The following is a 26,855-nucleotide window of genomic DNA, read 5'->3' on the forward strand; positions in this document are numbered from 1 at the left end:
TGTGGCTATATCTGTGTGTCTGTATAGTGTGGCTATCTGTGTGTGTGTAGTGTGGCTATATCTGTGTGTCTATCTATGTGTGTGTAGTGTGGCTATGTGTGTGTGTGTGTGTGTGTGTGTGCGCACATCTATTATGTATATAGTGTATATTATATAATGTAGTTCTATGAATGTACAGATAAGCGTATAGACTGTATGTAGTGACACATAGATGAGAGATAGTGTATACTCTCTATATACTTCTATGTAGGGTCTACCTGCACTCTGCATACATTTATAATAAACTAAAAAACTTCAATGCTCGCTTGCTCCTTGTTCCCGGTTCACTGCCGGCGCTATTACACGTTTCAGCAGCAAGTGGGTGAGTACAGGGGGGGGTGCTGCCCGGGTGATTGCTTGATGATCGTCCGGGCAGCCCATAGCAGATAGCAGCGGTCTGCTGCTGCCCTGCTGCCGGCAGCAGATTACTGCTATATTTGTTATTTGTCTTTCAACATGATGAAAGACGAACGACTGCAACGATCAGGTGACATGGTTCATGTCAGCTGATTGTTGTCTTCTATTACACAAGACGATTATCGGCCGTAACAGCCGATATCGGACAAATACAGCTGATAATCGTTTTGTGCAATAGGGCCTTAAGAGCTGGGTAGTGCCCTTGAAGTGTGTGTCTGTGTGTGTATGATTAGATGTATGTATGTAAGGTGTGTATCTGTGTGTGTAGTGTTCGTATGATTAGATGTTTGTATGTAAGGTGTGTGTATCTCAGTGTGCATGTGTACAATGTCAGATTAATCCTTAACCAGGTTTATGTAAACAAAAATAGTACACTGTACTAACATGAAAGGTTTGTCATCCGTTATGTACATTATATGTATGTAGGGTGGGCCCCTAGAATCAATTTCCCTGGTGGGCCCAGGGACCCCAGTCCGACACTGCCTCTCGTGTACTCACTCATTATTGGAATAATGCTTCTTGGTGCCTTTCGGAAGCAATATTTCTCCTTCCATTCCATTCAGGGATCCATCATCTGTACTGCACTGCACTATATGATATGACAGAAATCTCTTGTAATCATGTGATGTGGATGTCATTCAGTGAGGAGTGCAAGCATACAGTATTTACCTTTTTGTGCAGGCAAATCAGGTTTCTCTAGAGAGAACAAAGAAAATAAAAAAAACTTAGTTGTTGTGTTTGAGCTGATTTAAATACGCTGTAAACATTTTTCCCTGTAACCCATCAGTAGACGCCAATACAATGTTGATTTAAAGGGGTATGCCAGGCTAAAGCATGTATTATTATCCAATGGATAGGCCACAAATGTTAATTGGGTGGAGGGCTTTCCATTGGGAGCCCCATTGCTAGAATGGTGAACTTGGCTATTTATGGCATTGTTATAGATATGAATGAAACAGCAAAGCACAGTCATGCATCTGTGGAGAACTGGGGAGTCCCTATTATTGTGGTCAGGGTCTTAGGTCTTAAATACCTCTTCATACATTAAATAATACCTTAAATACTTCCTTTCCATGTTACAAATATCTGGGATTGCTACTTTCAGGACTGTATGATCACAAAACATGAAGTTAACTTTTTCAGGCATTGCGTGGCCACAAATATCTAGGATCATTTCTTTAGGCATTGTACAGCTTAAAGAGGACCTGTCACCCGGGATGTCGGCGCTGAGCCCACCCAACCCCCCCGGTGCAGCCCAGGATACCTCCCCTTTCCTGCAAGTCCCGCTCTTGGACCCGGTCCCCGGACGGAGATATCGGCGCCGGAAAGTGAGCGCGCCCTGTTTGCTAATTACCTGAGATGAGTCCGATGCTCATAGAGAATGACTGTAGCAGTCATTCTCTATGGGCATCAGACTCATCTCTGCTGAGCGCGCGCATGGCTTCCGAAGGCGATATGCAGGAAATTACAGGAAAGGGTAAGTGTCCAGACTCCACCTGGGGGTCGAGTGGGCTCAGCGCCATCATCCCAGGTGACAGGTTCCCTATAACTAGGTCTCTTCTCACTTGGTATGATGAAGAAACCGGGCCCTTTTAAAAGCTTGCAAATGAATATTTACTTATACAACCAGTAAATGCCTTTTACTTGCTGTAGTATATAGAGAAACACTGACCTTGGTTAAGGTTTGCACTGAGCCAGTTCAGAAGCCTCTGAATATCCGTGAAAATACCTGGTGATCCTCTCTTATCTCGTGGTTGCAGACGATTATCTGACCATTTACGCGCACATCCCAATCCCCAGGAGGTTAAACCAATCAAAACCCACCTTCCTTGGCTCCTCTGGCAGAGAAAAGGACCTCCTGAGTCACCCTAAAAGAAAAAATACCAACAACCAGAGACATAGGTAAGACCATCTTTAACAATGGCTTTGTACAGCATTACAATAATATGGGTGCTTTCATCAAGAAACAGCTAGTCAATGGGTTGTATCTGGAATTGCAGCCCAGCTCTCTTGAAGACAATAGGGCTGTAATACCATAAACAATCTGCTGACCAAGGTGGCACTGTTTTTGAAGAAAGCACCTATGTGTCTGTAATCCTCAATGCTGCTCTGCCCTTTTGAAGTGAATAGGACTGAGCTCTAATACCAGGCACAGCCCCTACAAAATATAGCCCCTTCAATCAGGTCACTGGTAGGGGTGCCCAAAGTATCTCCTCTACTGATCTAAAATTGTTGGGGGGGGGGAACAGAAACACTTTATTCTTTTCTTTCTATTTTATAACTATGTACCATATATCCACAAGGGAAGAATAAATAATGTTTAGGTGTTACATACACTAGCTATAGTTATTACATTGATTCTAAGCATGGTTGTATGGTTTGTTCAAACAATGGATCCAGCCTATGCAACTGCTGTAGGGACCTTTGAGAAAGCGTGCCTGGTCCTGGGTGGTCCCAGTGCTTATGCTATTAGATGCTGAGAACCAATACAGGATTACTGTCTTGAAGGGTACTGCATTGTTATCAAACAAATTATGGGGAATTTGCCCCTGGGTAATGAAAACAGGGTAAAGGAGGAAACATATAGCCTTCTGTCCTGGTTGGCAAACCCTGGTACCATAATGGGGCTTCCCATGGGATCCCACCCCCCTCTGTGTATGTCACTACTTCTAAGAAACCTTTCTAAAAACACATACTAGTCATGTATTTTAAGTCAATAAACCTATACACAATAAACAATAATCATGCACCTGACATGCATCTTTTTGCCCTTCTGGATATCCTGCACAAATCACTGTGTCAAATCCCAAATGGCGATCCACAGATTCCATAATTTTCAAACACCTTTTGTACTCAATAAGAGGTAATGCCACTTGTTGAAGTCTGTTTGGTACATGGCCGCCTGAAATAGCAAATTGTAGTTACAGTAGGAAATATTAGGTTATTCTTGCATACTACAGCTAAGGCCTCCTACCTTCCTGCAGACGTCCCCAACCAAGAGTAATACACAGAGATCCTGCTAAAAATACATCGTCTGGGTTTGGTAGACATGCCGGTTGGATGTTTTTACCTGTAGTTTGAGAATGCAAAAATATGCACTTATAAATAATGCATTTATCAAAATCATAGAACTGAAGTTCCCTAAGGGGCAGAACTACCGGCGTAACAGGGGGCCCGGTGGCCTGGTTCTGTAATGGACTGGGCCCCCTGAGCTGACATGACTTGCAGCACCCGGAGTCCAAGCGGGCCCCGGTGTCACAAATAGTCTCCCAAGTGTCCCAGATGCGGCCCTTTAACTACCAGGGGAGATACCTACAGGGGGGGGGGGGATGGTGCATAAGTGTCTAGCAGATTCTAGCAGATAAGTGTCTAGCACATGGACCAGTCATGGATGGGAGAAGTCCTCATGATGTGCCAAGGCCGGGTGGAGAAATAAAAAGAAAAATTGAGCAACTCTGATTGGAGAAAAAAATGCTTGTGAGTTACTCAGAGAAGATGTCCCCTGTGAGTCATTGACTATAACTGCACTGTAATCACCTATATGGTACAGAACGCCTGTGTACATCTTGTATTTACCTCTACATGGTCACTGTATAAGGTGATACTAGTCATTGTACAGTGGATTTTAGTCAGTGTGTGGTGGTATTAGTAATTATTTGGTGGTAATATTTGTCCCTTGTAGAATGGTGCTGTTGGTATTATTGGTCTTAGTATTCTGAATCTGGTCAATAACAGTATGGTGGTAATGTTACAAGTCATGGTGTGGCGGTAATAGTTGCACCTTGTATACTGGTATTATTGGTAATATCAGTCTTAGAATACAGGATTTGGTCAGTAGCAGTGTGACAGTGATATGTATGGTAATAATTTTTGGTCATTATTAAGGAAGGGAGTATCCAATCAAAAATTTGCTATGTGGCCCAGCCATTTCTAGTTACCCTGTCTTTATGTCCTATTGGGTGATCAGGACCCTACTATAAAGTGCCAAAACTCTCTATGAGTGTACCTCTCATTCATCTGAATCGCCACCCTGTAACAACCACTTTAAGTGGGGTCCACCGTATCGCCAGTGTAGGGTCCCATTATCCCAAAAATAGGCCTAAGGCTATTACTTACCAAATTGTATCTTTCCCATCAGCTCCAGTATTGCAATGTCATAGTTAAAGGGTTTGCCTGGATTGAAGTTTGGATGCTTGAAAACAGCTTTTAGGAAGAAACTCTGTTCAGAGGCTTCTTCAACAGAGAAATCGTGGTCACCAACATATACTCTAATTTTAAACATAGGGTGTCTGTGAAGGCCAACACAAGAGCAAAATACAAAAAATGATTCCAGTATAGCAAAATTGTTGATATCTTGATAACAGTATATTCTAGAGTATATTCTACATTATTGCTTAGAGGAGATTTGCTAAAAGTATCAAAATATATTCTGGGTAGTATTGAGCGGATCTGTCAAAAATTTAGGTTCAGCAATGTTATCTGAACATGAATGCTCAGCATTTGCTTTTCTTTAGGTGCAGAAGTTGGATGCTGCTCTAGCCTGCCAAGAAAATATTAAAACAGCCATAGCCGTATCCTTGTTTTCCAAGACTTCCAAGGGCTGCATCCAACTTCTGCAGCCAACTTCTGCAGCCGCGGGGAATCAAACGCTGAGCATTCAGATGTGGATAACGTTGCCGAACCCAAACATTTTGACAGACACACTGAACGCTGATTCTGGGTATATTAAACTTAGAGATGAGCAAACTTACAGCATGGGTTCGCAAACATCTAAACTATCAGAATTTGACTCCTGCTGTCTGGACAAGATGGACACTGCCTATGGCTGTATCCATGTTTTCCAAACAGTCCTCGAGCTGCATCCATCTTCTCCAGCCACCGGGAGTCAAATGCCAATCGTTTGAGGACTCAACGGCAAAGAAGCCCTGCCTCAGTGGCATTGTTCACCAATCATTAAAACCTTTTTGCAGCCAATAAGCAAATAAGAAAACTAACAAAGGTAAATCTGTAATGTCAACCGTGTTTGCATGGAAGACAGTGTCACTTTAACCCCTTAAGGACCGGGCCAATTTCGATTTTTGCGTGTTCGTTTTTCCCTCTTTGTGCTTAAAAGGCCATAGCAGTTGCATTTTTCCACCTAGAAACCCACATGAGCCCTTTTTTTTTTTTTTGCGCCACTAATTGAACTTTGCAATGAAAGGCTGAATTTTTTCATTTTGTTTATTTGGGGGGTATTTGTTTTTACGCTATTCGCCCTGGGGTAAAACTGACGATTAAAACGATATGTAACATGTATAACTTTTACTTTATCTGATGGCCTGTAAAAAATTCAAACCATTGTTAACAAATATATGTTCCTCTATGCTTATAGCCCTTTTTCCTTTGGTCTATGGGACTGTGTGAGGTGTCATTTTTTGCGCTATGATTTGTTCTTTATATCGGTACCTTGTTTGCGCATATGCGACTTTTTGATCGCTTTTTATTACAATTTTTCTCGATTTGATGCGACCAAAACGGCACAATTTTGCACTTTGGGATTATTTGGCACTTACGCCGTTTACTGTGCGAGATCAGGAATGTGATAAATTAATAGTATAGGCGATTACTATTATTTGGCGATATGGGCGATTATTTGTTTACTTTTATTTATTACATGGGAAAAGGGGGGTGATTCAGACTTTTATGAGGGGGCTTTTATCATTTACTTATTTATTTACAACATCACTTTTTTTTTTTAACTTTTACACTTATACTAATAGCCCCCCTGGGGTTAGGGTTATTTCCCCTGGGGGACTTCTAGTATATACACTCTGATCTCTCATTGAGATCTATGCTGTATACTTATACAGCATAGATCAATGAGATAGGAACTCGTTTACTTTCGGCTGCTGCAGCCGAAAGCATCCGAGTGCCGAGCCAGAATAAGCGCCATTTTGGTGGAGACCCCGGCCGGCACCAGACACGAAGATCGCTCCTCCGGGACAACGTCCCGGGGGGCGATCTCCACCACTAGACACCAGAGATCGGCTGCAGCAAGTAATCGAATGCAGCTATCAACTTTGACATCTGCATCTGATTACTTGATTAGCGGGCATGGCAATCGCACTGTGCCCGCTAATAGCCGCGGCCTCGGGCTACATGCTGCACCCGGGACCGCGGCGGTTTAGAGCGCGTAGCCCCGATCTGAACTCCCTTACCGACCACAGGGCGTAAATATACGCCCGCGGTCCTTAAGGGGTTAAAGGAGAAGTCCAGCAAAAAATTTTATTAAAGTATTGTATTGGCCCCCAAAAGTTATAGAAATCACTAATACACACTTATTACGGGAAATACATATAAACTGCTTTTTTTCCCTGCACTTACTACTGCATCAAGGCTTCATTTCCTGGATAAAATGGTGATGTCATGACCCGACTCCCAGAGCTGTGCGGGCTGTGGCTGCTGGAGAGGATGATGGCAGGGGAACACTGAGGGACACAGGGCACTGGAGGGACACTGAGCATCCTCCTGCCATCATCCTCTCCAGCAGCCACTTTATGGAAGTGAAGCCTTGATGCAGTAGTCAGTGCAGGGAAAAAAACACTTTATAAGCATTTCCCATAATAAATGTATATTGTTGATTTGTATAACTTTTGGGGGCCAATACAATACTTTAATAAAAATTTTCAACAGACTTCTCCTTTAAAGCTGTTTTTGTATAATTTATTTTACAGCAGAGAATCTGCACCTTCTCTGCAGTGTATGGTGCTGCCATAAGATGTTATGAGCAGCATTGGAAGAATACTGACTATGTGAAGAAGGAGGCTGCCTGTAATTAGCCATGGCTTGAGGTTTGGCTGGAGTGTAGCTGAGGGCCTTTATTCTCAGCAAAATTCGGGAAGTATGTAATGAGACCGAATGCTGTATAAAATCACCTTTCGAAAGTCATCCTAATTCCAATATAAAAGAAAATGGCTTACTTCGCTGATATGCAGTGAGCAGCTGTAAGAATATATGTGTCACTGATAATGGTTCCTCCGCAGAAGTGGTTCCCATTATGCTTTAAAGAAGCCTTTAGGAAGAAGAAAAAATGACATAACATTTCTATAAATTAGAATCTAAATTGTACATATGATTTGATATGTAATATCAATTGTAGCTGGTATATACCATGATATGTAATCACTTTTTTTAAGTCTAGTAGTCCTCTCTAAAAGGAAATAAAAAGAAATATAGCATATGATATGGAAAAGATTTAAGATGCCCATTCTTGATATCTTGTTGCATAACCTTTGGCAACAATGATGCATCTTAAAGCTATACTGTGTCCACTATCCAAGAGGGGACATTATTATATGGAGGGCACAACAGAGGCATTATTACTATATAGGGGGCACAGCATAGGATTCTACTTACAGGGGGCAACCTACATACCTACTCACTTAACTTTGCATGACACCAAACCGTGAAATTCTGTTTAGCTGCCCATAGGTGGGGAAAAGGGAAGAAAGTTGCTAGAAAAGAGCAGAGGCGAAGATATTTGTCTGGCAAGTTCTAAAGAGATGAATTGTAGCTGGTCATCAAGGTGGTACGGGCCAAATGGAAAAGAAAAGAGAAAGTGAACACCTCAGAGCAAAAAAGATGTCACCTGTCACTAGAGCCCCTATTACACCATCATTCTGGACGATAATCGTTTGGTGTAATAGCGCATGTTAGCCAACAAGCGTGATTGAAAAATGACAATCATGTCAGACCTCCGCTGACTTCAATGGCCAGCCCATCCCACTGCTTCCCATGGTCCCTGCCACTTGCTGTCTGTGCATGTAATAGCACAGGCAGCGAGCGGGGAACGAGGGGCAAGTGAGCGCTGACCTGATAGGTCGGCACTAACTTCAGCCTTATAATGTGTCGTGTAATACAGCCTTAACTCACCAAAGATGTTCAGTTTTTTGGCATTTTGTAAAACATTATTTAGTTTGGTTGCCCCAAGGTGTAAATGAAACATTGGAAACACTGATATAGATAGTGAAATGGAAAAAAAAAATCATCAAAAATGTCTTTAACATTAACACTTGATTTTAAAAATAAGTTGTTTTCTGATGTCACATTCCCTTAAAGAGTGGAACTTACCATCCATGGACATTCCTCTTTTTGTGCAGCAGTCCCTCCAACAATACGAGAGAAAAGACTGTTGCTGGAAGTGAAATTGATAGCAGGGCGTTCTCCACACCTAGAAACTAACACAACAGTTCAAGGATACTTTACAGGTAGGCTACACTGGCTGGATACATTTCATATCATAGTTGTATATTGTAGTGTTATCCTGTTCCCCAGAAGATTAGTTATCGTAAGGGTGGAAGGATATACAGGGTAGCTGTTTTCCTACTAATTTATTATTTTGGCCCAAATTCCCATAGATTTTTGGCACAAGCAATTCTGGCACATTACACCAAAAACATGTCAGATACCAAAAACCTCAACATATTTCACAATTGATAAATAAAAGATATTTACAGTACAAACGTTTTTTTTACACCACATATTTTGGAATAATGTATATGAATAGATATTTATATATTATAATTATATCATAGAACAATCAAAAAGACTGTTAAGAATGTGTTCATTTTTTTCAAAACAAAAATAAATTATATATATATATATATATATATATATATATATATATACACTCAACGGCCACTTTATTAGGTACACCATGCTAGTAACGGGTTGGACCCCCTTTTGCCTTCAGAACTGCCTCAATTCTTCGTGGCATAGATTCAACAAGGTGCTGGAAGCATTCCTCAGAGATTTTGGTCCATATTGACATGATGGCATCACACAGTTGCCGCAGATTTGTCGGCTGCACATCCATGATGCGAATCTCCCGTTCCACCACATCCCAAAGATGCTCTATTGGATTGAGATCTGGTGACTGTGGAGGCCATTTGAGTACAGTGAACTCATTGTCATGTTCAAGAAACCAGTCTGAGATGATTCTAGCTTTATGACATGGCGCATTATCCTGCTGAAAGTAGCCATCAGATGTTGGGTACATTGTGGTCATAAAGGGATGGACATGGTCAGCAACAATACTCAGGTAGGCTGTGGCGTTGCAACGATGCTCAATTGGTACCAAGGGGCCCAAAGAGTGCCAAGAAAATATTCCCCACACCATGACACCACCACCACCAGCCTGAACCGTTGATACAAGGCAGGATGGATCCATGCTTTCATGTTGTTGACGCCAAATTCTGACCCTACCATCCGAATGTCGCAGCAGAAATCGAGACTCATCAGACCAGGCAACGTTTTTCCAATCTTCTACTGTCCAATTTCGATGAGCTTGTGCAAATTGTAGCCTCAGTTTCCTGTTCTTAGCTGAAAGGAGTGGCACCTGGTGTGGTCTTCTGCTGCTGTAGCCCATCTGCCTCAAAGTTCGACGTACTGTGCGTTCAGAGATGCTCTTCTGCTTACCTTGGTTGTAACGGTTGGCTATTTGAGTCACTGTTGCCTTTCTATCAGCTCAAAACCAGTCTGCCCATTCTCCTCTGACCTCTGGCATCAACAAGGCATTTCCGCCCACAGAACTGCCGGTCACTGGATGTTTTTTCTTTTTCGGACCATTCTCTGTAAACCCTAGAGATGGTTGTGCGTTAAAATCCCAGTAGATCAGAAGTTTCTGAAATACTCAGACCAGCCCTTCTGGCACCAACAACCATGCCACGTTAAAAGGCCCTTAAATCACCTTTCTTCCCCATACTGATGCTCGGTTTGAACTGCAGGAGATTGTCTTGACCATGTCTACATGCCTAAATGCACTGAGTTGCCGCCATGTGATTGGCTGATTAGAAATTAAGTGGTAACGTGCAGTTGGACAGGTGTACCTAATAAAGTGGCCGGTGAGTGTATATATATATATTTATTTCCCTTACGTCTAAAGCAGCAGCACGAATGGGGAAGATTCTATCTCCCTGCAATGATAGGACAGATGGTAACAAGCAATTAAAGACTTAATTGAGCCCCGCCTATAAGAACCTGGCCTAACCTAGGCTCCTTGTGTTTTTTTTTGTCCTCCTGTGGGACAGGTGGTAGGAGAGGGAAGCAGGCTCAGGCCTATGTTTGTGTCTGGCTTTCCTTTCCAATGATTCTTCCTTTCCACATGGTCGTGTGGAGAGGGGGAGTTTATAAAATGTTGTTTTTCCTGCTCTGCTGTATCAGAGCTATCACTCAGCTTCTCTGCTGTATGAAGCCGCTGTGTGAGGAAGGCTATGAAGCTGCTGCAGTAAGTATCATGGCGCTGGGCAGATCTGTGTCCTCACCTGGGCGGCTGCTGATGTGTTTCTTGATACTTCAGCAAGGTAAGATATGCTGCTTTTTCTTTTTAAGCTGGAAGCCTGGCCTGTGTGTCAGGAGGATTATCTAGTCATATTGGATAACAGTGAAACTACTGTGTGTGAACACAGCCTTAGAATTTTTAGTTGTATACTATGTACACCTGCTGTCTATTTACTTTCACTATACTACTATTAGATGATACAGTGATCATGTGGAGCATCTGTGTGCTGCCATTTAAAGTGACTGTACTACCAGGCCCAGGCTGAAGCACTGAAGGCAGGCCGACCCACCCCCAGTGGGAAGAAACCCAACCACTCCATGATGTGACACCATTAAAAACAATGGAACCCTATCATAGAGGGGAGGGGGTTTCCTCCCACTAAGGGTGGGTCTGCCCACCTCCAGTGCTTCAGCCTGGGCCTGGTGATACAGTCACTTTAAGAATGCAGTGAAGCTGTGAAGATACTGTGTGTGAACACTGCCTTAGAATTGTAGTGTATTGTGTACACTTGGGGGGGCATTTATTAAGTCCGGCGTTTTTTTACGCCGGACTTATAAATGCCCCCGCAGCTCCGGCGCTACGGAGATTTATGTAGAGGCGGACTGCCTCTACATAAATCCCGTGCGCGCCGTTGCGCACCGCCGAAAACCTACGCCAGCTGAGGACTGGAGTAGGTTTTCGGCGTACATTTGGGCGTAACGGATGGTAAATCACGCGGACTCTGAGTCCGCGCCCTCCGTTCCGCCCACTACACGTCCCCTTTCCGCCCCCCCTGGCGTACTCGGCGGAAAGTGCCGATTTGCGAATATTTTATTCGCAAATCGGCCATTTTCGAATAAAAAAATACGCAAATCGGCACTTTCCGCCGATAATCATCCGTTTGCCGGATGATACATGTGGCCCTAGCTGTCTGAATTCTTTCACTGTACTGCTATCAGATGATGCAGTGTCCTATGAAGCTACTGTGTGTGTGAACACAGCCTTGGAGTCTGAAGTTGTGTACTGTGTAACACCTGCTGTCTTATTACCGCCACTAATACTGCTATCACATGATGCAGTAGACATATAAGACTACTTTGTGTGAACACAGCCTTAGAGCTACTGGATGTGTACTGGTTACACCTGTTGTCTGATTACTTTCCCTAATACTGCCATCAGATGGTGCAGATGGTGCAGTGTGCGCTGCTCCAGTGCTGCTATTTAAGAATGCAGTAAAGCTACTGTGTGTGAATACAGCCTTAGGATTGTAGATGTGTACTGTGTACATCTGCTGTCTGATTACTTTAGTACTGTTATCAGATGATGCAGTGACCTATGAAACTACATGCTTAGAGCTGCTGTATGTGTACTGTGCACACCTGCTGTCTAGTTACTCTCTGTAATACTGTGGACACCTGCTATCTAATTACTCTCTGTAATACAGCTATCAGATGATGCAGTTACCCTATGGAGTTTCTGTGTGCCGCTTCAGTACTGCTACTGAAGGACGCAGTAAAGCTATGAAGCTGCTATGTGTGAACACTGCCTTAGAATTGCTGGTTGTGTATACAGTGCACCTATGTGTCTGATTCCTGGCTCTATGCACTAGTCTGTTAGTCGGCCGGTAAGTCTGGCACAATTTACATCCTTGGATGTAGCAGGATTCTGCTGACAGAACTTCTGGAGGGGAGAAAGCTTTGGAAAAGCTCAAGTCACTTGGCGTACAGATCCTGCAAGATTCCACTTTCAGGTGGCAGGAAATTAATTTGTGGATTGCAACGTGTTCTCAGAAGACACAATGACTGCTTAATATTTTACATCTGAATGATCATCTACAGCAGGGGTGGGGAACCTCCGGCCCGCGGGCCGCATCCGGCCCCTGACACCTCCGGATGTGGCCCGCGGCTCCCCTGTGACATGCGCCGCTCTGGAGGAGAAGGAGCCGACACACACACGGCATCCTCCTGTGTCTGTGACAGCTGCCAGGAGGATGCTGTGAGTGCCGGCTCCTTCCCCTCAGAGCGGTGCACATCTTCTGACTCCTGCCCTCCTGTGACGTGCGCCGCGCTGGTGAGGCAGGAGCTGGCACAGACACAGGAAGATGTGTTGTATGCCGGCTCCTGCCTCACCAGCGCGGCGCAGAGCGGCGCACGTCTTCTGACTCCTGCGGGCCGCGCGCGATGACGTCATTTCATCGCGTGCCGCCTGCAGAAGAAGACCGGCACAGAAGAGAGGAGGGAGAAGAGGACCTGGACAGCGTGGGAGCGGAGGAAAAGTGAGTGGGATGTTTATTTTTTTCATTTGGGGCAGACACTGGGGGTTAACTAGGCCACCAGGGACATGACTGGGGGGGGGGGGGGGGTGTTAACTAGGCCACCAGGGACATGACTGAGGAGTTAACTAGGCTACCAGGGACATGACTGAGGAGTTAACTAGGCTACCAGGGACATGACTGAGGAGTTAACTAGGCTACCAGGGACATGACTGAGGAGTTAACTAGGCCACCAGGGACATGACTGAGGAGTTAACTAGGCTACCAGGGACATGACTGAGGGGTTAACTAGGCTACCAGGGACATGACTGAGGAGTTAACTAGGCCACCAGGGACATGACTGAGGAGTTAACTAGGCTACCAGGGACATGACTGAGGAGTTAACTAGGCTACCAGGGACATGACTGAGGGGTTAACTAGGCTACCAGGGACATGACTGAGGAGTTAACTAGGCTACCAGGGACATGACTGAGGAGTTAACTAGGCTACCAGGGACATGACTGAGGGGTTAACTAGGCCACCAGGGACATGACTGAGGAGTTAACTAGGCCACCAGGGACATGACTGAGGAGTTAACTAGGCTACCAGGGACATGACTGAGGAGTTAACTAGGCTACCAGGGACATGACTGAGGAGTTAACTAGGCTACCAGGGACATGACTGGGGGGTTAACTAGGCTACCAGGGACATGGCTGGGGGGTTAACTAGGCTACCAGGGGCATCACTAAGGATTCAAATCAGGTACAAGGGGCATCACAGAGGGTTAACTACAATAGCAGGGGCATTAGTGGAACAATACTTTGCCTTCTTCGGGTGCTGCAAACCCCCGCTACTAACTGCCCCGCACGGTATAACATTGAATGCGGCCCTCGAATGATTTTATTAAGACCCGACCGGCCCTCGACATGGAAAAGGTTCCCCACCCCTGATCTACAGGCTGAACTGTATGGAGTCCGAGGTCATGGCTCCTTCAGATGAACAAAGACCTTGTTCAAAGTTTTTTCTTAGTAATTTTCAATAAAAATAGATTTAAAAAAAATTGTCTATTACTATAGTTGAGCAGTATAATTGGCAGCCCGATCCCCACAGTTTGGAGACTGGTCCTTCGTTGAAAGGGGGCAGATGTTCACTCCAATATAAAGATAGTTGGATCTGTATTGGACATTCTCATGAAAGTCCTTTTTCTTATGATCAGGTCCATTATCTGCCCCAATCTAATAAAAAAAAAAGGAACTTCTACTTTGGTCCACATTCCGTAGGAATTCTAGTATGGAAGGTAAAGGAAAGAATCCTGCACAAGAAGGACCAGATGTCTCGGAGGCCTTGGGGATGGGGACAAGAACTTGACTACGTCTTTTCTGACAATTTTTTTATTTTCCATAATGAGAGAGGTATGTACCAATGTTATATGATAGGAAAGGCTACCATATTGAATTTCACAATCTGAGGAAGGTGCTGTATGAGGGATCTATGATCTGTAGGTCCCTCCTAGAAAAAGGATGTTATCTGACCATGTATACCTGCATGTACCTGTCTGCAGCCACCTCTGAGGAAGCTGCTGTATGTGGGATTTATGATCTGTAGGTCCCTCCTAGAAGACGGATGTTATCTGACCATGTATACCTGCATATTCCTTTACATCAAGACCTTTTGTACGAGGCAAGAGGCATCCTTTTCAATTTACAGCCCTTCTGTTTGGAATCATCTCAGCTCCATCTACAGTCACCAAGGTGATGTCCAGGCCCCCCCTGTCATGGGACGCAGGGCTGGAGACTGCAGCAATGTGTTCTCCAGCCCGGGCCCATTGCTCCCGGGGGGGCCACTTGGTCACCGGGTGCCGCACCTTCCTTTTTAACTGGAAGCGATCGCAACAATCGCTTCCAGTTAAATGTAGTGTGCTGATTGACAGCGCGAGAAGCCATAGGCTTGTGTTATTGGTAGCTGTATGACTTTTGTATCTAAGTATAAAGTGTTATCATGCAAAGAAAATTGTCTTATAGCCCAATTACACCGGCCAATTATGGGTAACAAACGCTCCTAGGAAGCCCCATGTAACAGTGCCAGAGATCAGCTGACAAGCAAATGCCCTATAGTCGGCTGATTTGATCTTTTGTGCGTCTGTAAAAATCATTGCTGTCAGCCGCACATCTCTATATATTCCTGCCCTGCTGATTAGCAATCGTTTGCAGCCCCATACTGCCCCATATCACGCCGTGTAACTGGACCCTTATTAATGTTACCATAGATAAGTGCGGTGGCTGAAGGGTGGGCCCAAGGCACTCCAGTCCGACACTGGTGATGTCTATTGTACTTTGACTGTTTGAGAAAATTGAAGCTCATCATTGTTTCTGTCATGGGACAATTCCTAGGGAGGAGAATAGATCCCCAGTCTGTGACACTCTCTCTTCCTCCAGAGAGATTACAGAAGTTGACACAAGTCGGGGTTCTCAGTACTCCCCAGTTGCTGTCACTTCATCTGATACCCTTGGGTCTTATGTCTACACTGGAAATAACACCCAGCCCAGAGACAAGGATAGCTTTCCCTGCCTAATGGCAGCAGTCTCCCATTGAAGTGGGTAGAGAAAACCATTGATGTATCAAGCACACAGTGGGGCGCTTGTATGCAGGAGCAACGAGCAAAGGAGTCTTAATCCCCATCAGAGATGTTGCTGGCATCCAACATATGAAGGGAATACTAGTCCACTCCAGCACATCAATCTATGGAAAGCTATCAGTATATATTCTTTATAGGGGCACTAAATCAGTAGCATTACTACTGGAGGCAGAGGCATTTTGTTTGCAGACAAGCTATACTGCGATTTAACCCTGTCGGAGGAAGGGTCTCTGGACCAGAAGCTGAAGGGTGGCCCACCAGGGGAAATCATTCTTTGGGCCCACCCTTCAGCCACCGCAATTATCTATGGTAACATTAATAAGGGTCCAGTTACACAGCGTGATATGGGGCAGTATGGGGCTGCAAACGATTGCTAATCAGCAGGGCAGGAATATATAGAGATGTGCGGCCGACAGCAATGATTTTTCTGGTAAATTGCATGGAGGATAGACGGCCTATTCTTCCTATTGAAGGTTCAAATTGGGAAACCTTTTTTCCTCACTCCTATAAAGCCCAGAGTCTTGCAGAATCTGAGACAAGATTAGGCCTTGGTCAGCCTCATTTGCCCCTATTGACCCAAGAGGGCATGGTTCACAATGGTGAGCCCCCTGCCTACAAATCTTCTGGGAACTCCCCCAGTCTCCCCAGCTACTGACTCAGAGTAGCAGAGATTACTCCCAGCATCCCTGCCAGGTGTGGGCATATTCTAAAAATCTTGCAAGTAGCAAGTCTCTGGTTTCATGATGGCCTCTTATTCTCTAAAAGCATGGTGTTCTCTCCTGATGCTAATTCCATAGGAATAATCTGGAGGTTTCTGTATACCCTCAGTTAATAACTCAAGAGGGCAGGCTGGTCCGAAGCTTGACTGCCGTCAACAAGATGGAAATGGATATGCTGTCAAAGTGGTGACCACTCTTATGCAGTCCAGAGCCGCAGCTGTCTACAGAACCTACCTGAAGGTAAAGAAGTTTGAAGCCTGGTGGGTGAAAGTCTCTTCCACATTTCCATTGTTACAATCCATTTCTTCAGAATGGCTTAAAGAAGAGATTAAACTTCAGAGTTTATGTCTCTGTGATCCTAGTCAGAAGATTATCACATGATGGGCTGATGCAGAGATTTATCAAGGCCACCCATAGAATTGGGCCTATTATCTCGGACACATCCCCAGCTGGGATTTGGAACTCTTAGTGGATCAGCTCTGTGAGACTTTGCCAGTTGACTTCTTGTCTCAGAAACTCTGCTATCTGTCTGTTGTTACCTCAGCAAATCGGGTAAGTAAAATTCCAGCACTGGGGCGTCGGAGCCCTGCCTTATTTTTCTGTAGGATTGAATGTTGGTGAGAATTTTACCCAAAGGTTGCATCTTTAATTTAAAACAAATCGACAGATTGAGTTGCCTTTGTTCCTGCTGAAACCCTTCAATGAAGAAGAGTTGAAGAAAAGCAAGAATCTGCAAATCCTTGAAGTCTAAGTGAATACAGCCCAGTCAGTATTCTAGCAGGAAGGCAGGTTTAAAGTACCTCAGCCTATTAGAGCACCCTTTACAAGGGCAATGTCCACGAATTCTGTACTTGACAAAATCTGCATGACTGCTTCTTGCTTATAGACTGGACATTAGGTCATACGAACAACCTTCAGAAGAAGGGTGGTTATGGCAAATAAATGTCCCCTCCCCTTCTTATGTGGCTTGCTACATCCCATTCGTGCTGCTGCTTAGGATGTAAGGGAAAGGGTAATTTTTTACTTACGGTAAATTATCTTTCCTGTACTCCTAAGCAGCAGCACGGACAACCCTCCCAAATTTTTTCTTAAGTATTGTCGTTATAATTACACAAGGAGCCTAGGTAATGGTGCGTTTACACAGAGATTTATCTGACAGATTTCTGAAGCCAAAGCCAGGAACAGACTATAAACAGGGTGCAGGTCATAAAGGAAATACTGAGATTCCCTGTCTTTTCAAGTCCATTCCTGACTTTGGCTTCCAAAATTGGTCAGATAAATCTGCCTGTGTAAACGCACCATTAGGCCAGGTTCTTATAGGCGGGGTTCAATTAAGTCTTTAATTGCTTGCTACCATCTGTCCTATCATTGCAGGGAGATAGAATCTTCCCCATTCGTGCTGCTGCTTAGGACTACAGGAAAGATAATTTACGGTAAGTAAAAAATTACCATATATATATATATATATATATATATATATATATATATATATAGAAGAGGATATGAAGACATGGCACTCCGGATTAAAGTGAAAAACAAAGTGGTTTATTCAACCATCAAAGTTGTGACGTTTCGATCTACTCAATGAGATCTTTTTCAAGCTGCCTCATTGGGTAGATCGAAACGTCGCAACTTTGATGGGTGAATAAACCACTTTGTTTTTCACTTTAATCCGGAGTGCCATCTCTTTATATCCTCCTGTGTCGAATTGGAAGCCTGGGTCTGGCGACCAGAGATTGTGCACCCACCTGAGCCTTTGAGCCACACAGTGTCTTTCAGCAACCAGTCATTTCATATATATACAGTGGTGCCTTGGATTACGAGCATAATTCGTTCCGGGACCGTGCTTGTAATCCAAATCCACTCTTATACCAAAGCAAATTTTCCCATAAGAAATCATTGAAATGTAGACAATTGGTTCCACACCCCAAAATCATTTTATAATCATTATAGCAGCAGTGTGTATAGCTGAGTGTGAGTGCAAGCACATTATAGCAGCAGTGTGTATAGCTGAGTGTGAGTGCAAGCACATTATAGCAGGAATGGAGAGGATGGGAAACACAAGGACTGATAGAGACTGCAAGGAGCATGAAGGAATGAGCAGGGCAGATGTGGACACAGTATAGAAGCCCTCTCTGTCCGGGGAGAGAGGTGTTAAAGCTATAAAGAGATTACCCCCACAGTCCTGTCCCCTGATGCAAGCCCCAGCCTGAAGTGGATCTGCTATAAATTGGAAGGTGAGAGAGACTTCCTGGGTCAGAGTACTGTCCTGCAGACCCCGCTATGCAGGCCATGCCCCTCAGCCACTCACGCTCCCACCCAATACCAGGAGCTCTTAAACCAAAGCAATGCTCTTAAACCAAGTCACAATTTTGAAAAACTGTGAGCTCTTCTTGCAAAACGCTCTTAAACCAAGTTACTCTTAAACCAAGGTACCACTGTGTATATATATATATATATATATATATATATATATATATATATATATATATATATATGGATGATGAGTGGCACTACAGAAAACACACGTGGATGGGTGCCAGTGAACGTAGTTCAGACCATGAACCTTCAATGTAGATATGGATGATGATCCATGGCACTCCGATAAGGGGAAAAAACTTCAAATTCATTCAAAGAGGTGAATTACATAATGCAACACAGCAAGACACAACGTTTCGGCGGATTGCCCGCCATTTTTGCCAGTTGTCTTGCTGTGTTGCGTTATGTAATTCACCTCTTTGAATAAATTTGAAGTTTTTTTCCCTTATCGGAGTGCCATGGATCATCGTATATATTACCATAAGGTGTTTTTTTTTGTTTTTTTGTTTTTTTTTGCCACACTGACTGACTGTGCGCCAGAAATTCTTGCACATAGACCTACAAAAAATTGAAACAGGAATCCTGGAGGCCACAGTGGGCTTGTTTGCTGGCGGAGCTTCAGTGGGCTGGGAGGATAGAACAGCTTGTCCATTGCACAGGGGGTGGTTAGTTTTGGCCTAAAGCTTGTAACATGGCTCCTGTGGAAAAGCTGTGCAGTGGTATACTTTTGGGGACCTAGCGTCAGAAAGTTACATAGATTTGTAATTTACTTCTGTTTAAAAATCACAAGTCTATCCTTACCTATCAGCTGCTTTATGTCCTGCAGGAAGTGGTGGTTTCTTTTCAGTGGATCTGCTACTGCTCTGAGCAGTTCTGGTCTCGGACAGAGATGTCAGCAGAGAGCACTGTTTCAAACTGAAAGGAAAACACCACTTTCTGCAGGACATACAGCAGCTGATAAGTTTTGGAAGACTGGAGATGTTTAAATAGAATTACAAATCTATATAACCTTCTGAAACTAGTTTATTTGAAAGAAAAGGATTTTTGCCTGAGTTCTCCTTTAATGTAGTGGCTTTAGATAATTTAGCTGCTGAAATGAGCTGGTTGCAGCTCATAGGGACTGTTGCTAAGATGACATTTAGCGGGGAGGAGGTCAGTCTGAGGAGACTGTGGAGGAAGTCCTCCTGGCAGAGGGTCAAGATGAGACACATATTTGCCAAATGTATATTTTTTTTAATTTTGCAAGACCTTTACAAGTGTAGTAGACTGCGTTTGATCTATGAAATTGTATGGACCCACTGCATGGTCTCTGGTTAATTGGACGATAGCCCCTCGCCTAGTTATAAGTGAATGGAGAGATAGCAATTGTAGGTAGAGAGATTTTATTTATTTGTTGTTTTTTTTAATTTGAAAATCTAAACCACAATAAATTAGACTATTTTGGACATTTTTGTTTGTTTGTTTTTTTTACTTTTGTCTATATATACATCCTTTTTATACAGTATGACCCCCATGCCTCATTTTACTGGCAACATAAAACTATAGACATTTTCCCTTTAAATAAGAGTGCATAAGACAGGACAAAATATACTATTTTAAATGCTGTTCATCTTATAGCTTTTTGTTGTACAGATCCATAAGACACCACCCATAGCCTCATGGGGCCCCTACTGTAAACTGTGTCTCCAATTCTATAGTCCATGAGAATAACTGCTAAGGCAGTATTTGTGCTGAGAGCTTATGGCTCTGTCATTCTGAAATCTCTGAGCTACCATAGAGGCTTTGCCATGTGCATGAGGCCTAATATTGCCACCATATACACTTTAGGAGCTCCTCTGTGCAAAGGGGGCACCAGATGATGGCTATGTCTTCACCTACTGGTAGCCATATAGGCAAAGACATAGGTTGCCATAGCATAATAATAGTCCTTTTCCCACAGAAAACAGAACTATAACAAAATTTTTACAATAACCTTTGTAAGAGATCATCATAAAAGCTATGTCTGGAAAGTGAAAATACAGCTCTACAAGTCATACTTACCTCTGAGGGAGCTGTCATGTTCCCCTCTTCCTACATGGGCCATCACTGTGAGCATTACAACAACAGAGGAAAGGGATGTCTCTGCCATGTCTCTCTCCAATCTAACTACCCAGGGAGCGGCCGGCAGAAGTTTTATAGGAGTCTCTGGTCCACTGTGGGAGAGCTGGCATTGATTTATGAATAGCCTGGTTGATTATTGACTTTTGACTAGCACATCCTGCATTGTCAGGTGTAGCCAACCATTGTGTCTTTTGTCGGCTGCAGAAATTTACTTTCTCTCAGCAATTTAAAAATGTGTTCAAGCGTAAAATCAAGATAAAGTCTTAGAGTTATTTCATATAAGAATAATACAGGAGAACAAAAAAGGCAGAAAACAAAGCCCAGATCAATGAGAGAGACAGTTATTAAGTGGAAATTGTGTGTCCACTTTTAGGCTGGGTTCACAAACAGTATTTTTGCTCAGTATTTTGGTCCTCATATTACAACCAAAACCAGGAGTAGATTGAAAACACAGAAAGGCTATGTTAACACAATGTTAAAGGGGTTATCCAGCGCTGCAAGAACATGACCACTTTCTTACAGAGACAGCACCACTCTAATCTCCAGCTTGGGCGGGGTTTTTGCTGCTCAGTTCCATTGCTTAATTGCAAACCGCACCTGAACTGGAGACAAGTGTCATGTTGTCTCTGAAAGAAAGTGGCCATGTTTTTGTAGCACTGGATAACCCCTTTAAAATTTAGTGGATGGCCGCCATTTAACCCCTTAAGGACCGGGCCTGAAACGGAGTAAATTTTATGAATATGACCAGTGTCACTTTATTCATTAATAACTTCGGGATGCTTTTACCTATCCGGCTGATTCTGAGATTGTTTTCTCGTGACATATTGTACTTCACATTTCTAGTAAATTGGAGTCGATACTTATAACAAATCTTTATGAAAAAAAAAACAAATTAGCGTGAAAAATTGTGAAAAAATGCATTTTTCCAACTTTAAAACTTTTCTGCTTATACAGAAAATGGTTATATCACATAAATTATATATTAAATAGCATTAGCAACATGTCTATTTTATGTTGGCGGCATTTATTAAACTATCTTTCATTTTTTTTAAACAATAGAAAGCGTAAAACATTAGCAGCAAATTTCCAAATTTTCGGTAAAATTTCAAAATCAGATATTTTTAGGGACCTGTTCAGGTTTAAAGTGTATTTGAGGGGACTGTGTGTTAGAAAGCCCCACAAAGCACCCCATTTCAGAAACTGCACCCCCCAAACTCTGCAAAAGCACATCCAGAAAGTTTTTTAACCCTTTAGGGGAGTCACAATAATAAAAGCTAAGTGTGTAAGAAATTTGAAAATTTTTATTTTCTGTGCAGAGATTTTATTGTAATCCAATATTTTTCATAATTATGACCCTATTACCAGAGAAATGCACCCCAATAATTATTGCCCCGTTTCTGCAGTTTATAGAAATACCCCATATGTGGCCCTATTGCGCTATTTGACGCAACCACAAGCCTCAGATACAAAGGAGCGCCTAGTGAATTTCAATGGCTCCATTATATTTGGTCATTTCTGACTGTACCACTTCAGGTTGGCAGAGGCTCTGGGGTGCCAAAACCTAAAAAACACCCCTAAAGGGACACCATTTAGAAAACTACACCCTTCAAGGAATGTAACAAGGGGTGCGGTGAGCATTTGGACCCCACAGGTGCTTCACAGATTTTCCGAACAATGTGGCGTGAAAAAAGACAAAAGTATTTTTTACACTAAAACGTTGTTCTAGCCTTCAATTTTTCATTTTCACAAAGGGATAAGAGGAAAAAAAAGACACAAAATGTGTAGCGCAGTTTCTCACGAGTACGGAAATACCCCACATGTGGACATAAAGTGCCAAGCGGGCGCAGGACGAGCCTCCAAAGGGAAGGAGCGTTTGGAAGCTGGATTTCACTGGAATGGATTTCAATAGCCACATCGCATTTACAGAGCCCTCGTGCTGCCAAAACACTGGAAAACCCCCACAAGTGACCCCATTCTGGAAACTACACCCCTCAAGGAATCTAACAAGGGGTGCAGTGAGCATATGGACCCCACTGGTGACGGGCACAAATGTGGAACAATGTGACGTGAAAGTGAAAAATTTCATTTTTTCACTTTCACGGCACAAATGTGCCCGTCATCAAGGGGTCCATTTGCTCACTACACCCCTTGTAAGATTCCTTGAGGGGTGCAGTTTCCATAATGGGGTCACTTGTGGGGGGTTTCCACTGTCTTGGCAGCACAAGGGCTCTGTAAATGCGACATGGCGTTCATAATCCATTCTAGCCAAATCCAACCTCCAAAATCCAAATGGCGCTCCTTCCCTTCGGATGCTTGCCCTGCGCCCACATGGCACTTTATGTCCACATGTGGGGTATTTACGGACTCGGGGGAAATTGCTCTACACATTTTGTGTTTTTTTTTCTCTTTTAACCCCTTGTGAAAATGATAAATTCAAGGCTAGACCAACATTATAGTATAAAAAATGTAATATTTCATTTTCACGCCACATTGTTCCACATTTGTGCCCATCACCAGTGGGGTCCATATGCTCACTACACCCCTTGTTACATTCCTTGAGGGGTGTAGTTTCCATAATGGGGTCACTTGTGGGGGGTTTCAACTGTCTTGGCAACACAATGGCCTTTTAAATGCAACATGGCCCCTCGAAATCCAATCCAGCCAAATCCAGCCTCAAAAAACCAAATGGCGCTCCTTCCCTTTGGAGGCTTACCCTGCACCCGCATGGCGCTTTATGTCCACATGTGGGGTATTTCCGTACTCAGGAGAAATTGCGCTACACATTTAGTGTTTTTTTTTACCTTTTAGCCCCTTGTGAAAATGAAAAAATCATGACAAGATTAATGATTTAGAGTAAAAATTTTTAAAAAATTACACTAAATGTTGGTCTAGCCTTGATTTTTTTCCATTTCCACAAGGAGTTAAAAAAGAAAATGAACACAAAACGTGTAGGGTAGTTTCCCCTGAGTACGAAAATACCCCACATGTCGACATAATGTGCCATATGGGCACAGGGCAAGCCACCAAAGGGACAGAGCGCCATTTAGAGGCTTGAATGGAGGATGGAGGCCACGTCGCAATTACAAAGCTCCTGTGCTGCCAGGACAGTAGAAACCCCCGACAAGTGACCCCATTCTGGAAATTACACCCCATAAGGAATCTAACGAGGGGTGCAGTGAGCATATGGACCCCACTGGTGACGGGCACATGTGTAGAACATGTGCCGTGAAAATAAAAAATACCATTTTTTTCATTTTCACGTCCCAAATGTGGCCGTCACCAGGGGGCCATATACCCACTGCCCCCCTTGTTAGATTCCTTATGGGGTGTAGTTTCCAGAATGGGGTCACTTGTGGGGGGTTTCTACTGTCCTGGCCGCACAGAGGCTTTGTAATTGCATCATGGCATCCTCTAATGGGAATGGCGGCCATACCTACTTAGCTGGGGAAAAGGGACAATTCTAATTTATTTGGGGGTATTAGGCCAATTATTAGTTTATAAGGTTGGAAATGACAGGTGTCCATCAAATTCAACCTGTGTTGATCCAGAGGAAGGCAAAAAACCCTCGTGAGGCACACGACAGTAGCCTCATCACAGGGGAAAAATTCCTTCCCGACTCCATAATGGCGATCAGAATAATCCCTGGACTAACGTGACCCCTGAAATAGGAATAAGGGACAGAATTTAGATAATGTAGAACCCCAATGACGTGTGGTGCGCCTTGGAGTGATCCAGTATGCAGAGGCCGGGGTGATCAGGACAGGTGTCACACGGGAAAATGGTGTCCTTCCTGATCCCCCTGTTACGCCACACTCTGCACTTCTTCTGGGGTCTCCTGTTTTCCAGTGTGGGGGACGTCACCTGGAAAATGTTGTCCTGGTGCGATACGGGGTCCTTCATATCCAGAAGCGCTGGGTCCGCTCCATGGCTGCTAAATATTAGGACTCTATTACTGCTTCTGATATGTTCGGATCGTGCCGCAAGCTACAGTAGCTCGGGCAGCGAGGGACCGGAAGAGGGGGGGCGCTGGTATAAAAGTTATCCACGTACAGGTGGTAACCTTTATCCAGCAGTGGGAAGATCAGTTCCCGGACGATCTTCCCACTTGTTCCGAGGATGGGGGGGGGAGGGGGCATCTGGGGGCTGCATTCGGGTGTCCCTTCCTACATACACTCTAAGGGTACGTGCACACTGCGGAATGGCGAAGGATAACCCTTCGTGCATTCCGCAGTTGGCACCCACCGGCGGACTGATGCGGGCGCGCGTCTCCGTCCGTGTCATAGACTCCATTCTATGCACGGGCGGATTCCGCTCTCTGTCCAACGTATTCATTCTTTGGACGGACGATGGAATCCGCCTGTGCATAACATGGAGTCTATGACACGGGTGGAGACGCGCGCCCGCATCAGTCCGCCGGTGGGTGCCAGCTGCGGAATGCACAAAGGTTTATCTTCGCCATTGCGCAGTGTGCACGTACCCTAAATCTGTAAGAGTACCCTGAGGTACGCTCACAGAGTTAGTAGAATTTTAGGCCATACCGTGATCTCTTATTGGGACGGTACTGGCGGAAAAGACGTGTCTGGGAGGCAGCATACACTACGCTATCCCCCAGACATGTCATTGGAGGATGAGGATGAATGGAGGAACGAAGGATCCCCCCCATTTATCCTCACTGGCTGTTTCGGTGTCGGAGGCAATAATAACGTATCCCTCTGACGCCGAAAACACCCTGGGGGTCATCTTTATACGGGGACTAGTATATGGGGTATGTAGCGGTGTAATGTCAAACTTTATTCAATGTAGTGTAGTGTGGTGTAATGTAGTGTTTTTTACGTGTTTTTTTACAGTAAGTATTAAAAAAAAAAACTATGCCAAAAATGGTGTTGCTGATAAATGCCGCACTTATGTGCGGCACTTATAAGCAGACTGTGGCAGTAGGATAGAGAAAAAAAACACCCTACGCCAAAAAGGAGGAGTTGCTGATTAGCAGCGCACTTTTGTGCGATGCTGATCAACACTCAGTGGCGATAGGGTGCAGAAAATTGAAAAAAAAAATTTGAAAAAAAAAAAAAAAAAACTTTATTACATACTGAACATCCCTGTAGCTGCTGATAAGTGTATTACACATATCAGCCGCTAGAGGGCAGCAGAGCGGAAAATCCCGAAAACCCGACGCTGGAGCCGAAAATAGCCGAACGTCACGTCACGGAAGAAGCCGAAGACCCGAACGAGACCACGAGGACGCCGCGAACCCGGAAGACGCCGATCAGGACCCCGGGAAAGGTGAGTAATGTACGAATACCTGCTCTGGACCCCTCAGCTACCTAGCTGAGGGGTCCGGAGCAGGTATTTATATAACTTTTGGGGACTTTGATCGCCGTGAACGGCCGGCCGGTATTGGCCGGCCGTTCACGGCGATCGGGCCGTTGGCACCGACCGCCATTTTTTCCGGGTCATCGGGTCACGATGACCCGGAAAGGTTCCGATCGCCGCTATTGGCTGATCTGAACTGATAAGCCAATAGCGGCGATCGTCGGCATGGGGGGGGTTAACAACCCCCCATGCCGACAGGGAGAGATGGCCTGCAGTGTATTTCTGCAGGCCATCTCTCCCGATCGCATGCGGCCGGTCCGCGGCGCCCTCTTAAAGGACCCGCGTACCGGTACGTCATGGGTCCTTAAGTGCCAGTGATCCATGACGTACCGGTACGACATGGGTCCTTAAGAGGTTAAAGTACAACTCCGGCCAAAACATATGAGCTGCCGGGGGTGACATTAGGGAACGAGTCGGCAGGAGGCTGGGGCGGTGGTGAGCTCCGCAGTCAGAGGACCGGCAGGGCATGTGAGTGCATTAGCGGCGGCAATGTCAACGGTGGCATTGGCAGGAATGTGCATGTGATGGGGATAGCCCTGGTACTACTCCCCCATCATCTGCTCAGACTATGAGCAGATGATGGTAGGAGTAGTACAGTGTATATGTGTGCATACATAGACATGTGTTACATAGACATCCATTGAATCCATAGAGTGTCCAGCAGGGGCGCACTATATATAGAAGTCAATGGTACACCTAGGAATT

General features: G+C 44.3%; 1 protein-coding gene across 1 annotated transcript in view; it reads right to left on the reverse strand.

Annotated features, from left to right (window-relative positions):
• The window catches only part of OVCH2 (ovochymase 2), a 72,644-nt gene extending 51,884 nt beyond the window's left edge, over positions 1-20,760 (reverse strand). The window contains exons 1-11 of the mRNA XM_069967883.1: positions 20,718-20,760; positions 16,898-17,054; positions 16,593-16,673; positions 8,566-8,665; positions 7,416-7,507; positions 4,573-4,745; positions 3,431-3,526; positions 3,207-3,358; positions 2,129-2,324; positions 1,126-1,152; positions 955-1,045 (exon numbers count right to left, since the gene is read on the reverse strand). Coding sequence (XP_069823984.1) covers positions 955-1,045; positions 1,126-1,152; positions 2,129-2,324; positions 3,207-3,358; positions 3,431-3,526; positions 4,573-4,745; positions 7,416-7,507; positions 8,566-8,665; positions 16,593-16,673; positions 16,898-17,054; positions 20,718-20,760 — 1,208 coding nt within the window. The remainder of the gene's footprint in view (positions 1-954; positions 1,046-1,125; positions 1,153-2,128; positions 2,325-3,206; positions 3,359-3,430; positions 3,527-4,572; positions 4,746-7,415; positions 7,508-8,565; positions 8,666-16,592; positions 16,674-16,897; positions 17,055-20,717) is intronic.
• Positions 20,761-26,855: the final 6,095 nt, after the last annotated feature.

The sequence above is a fragment of the Dendropsophus ebraccatus genome, chromosome 4 (assembly GCF_027789765.1).
Source record: "Dendropsophus ebraccatus isolate aDenEbr1 chromosome 4, aDenEbr1.pat, whole genome shotgun sequence".
Taxonomy (NCBI): Eukaryota; Metazoa; Chordata; class Amphibia; order Anura; family Hylidae; genus Dendropsophus; species Dendropsophus ebraccatus.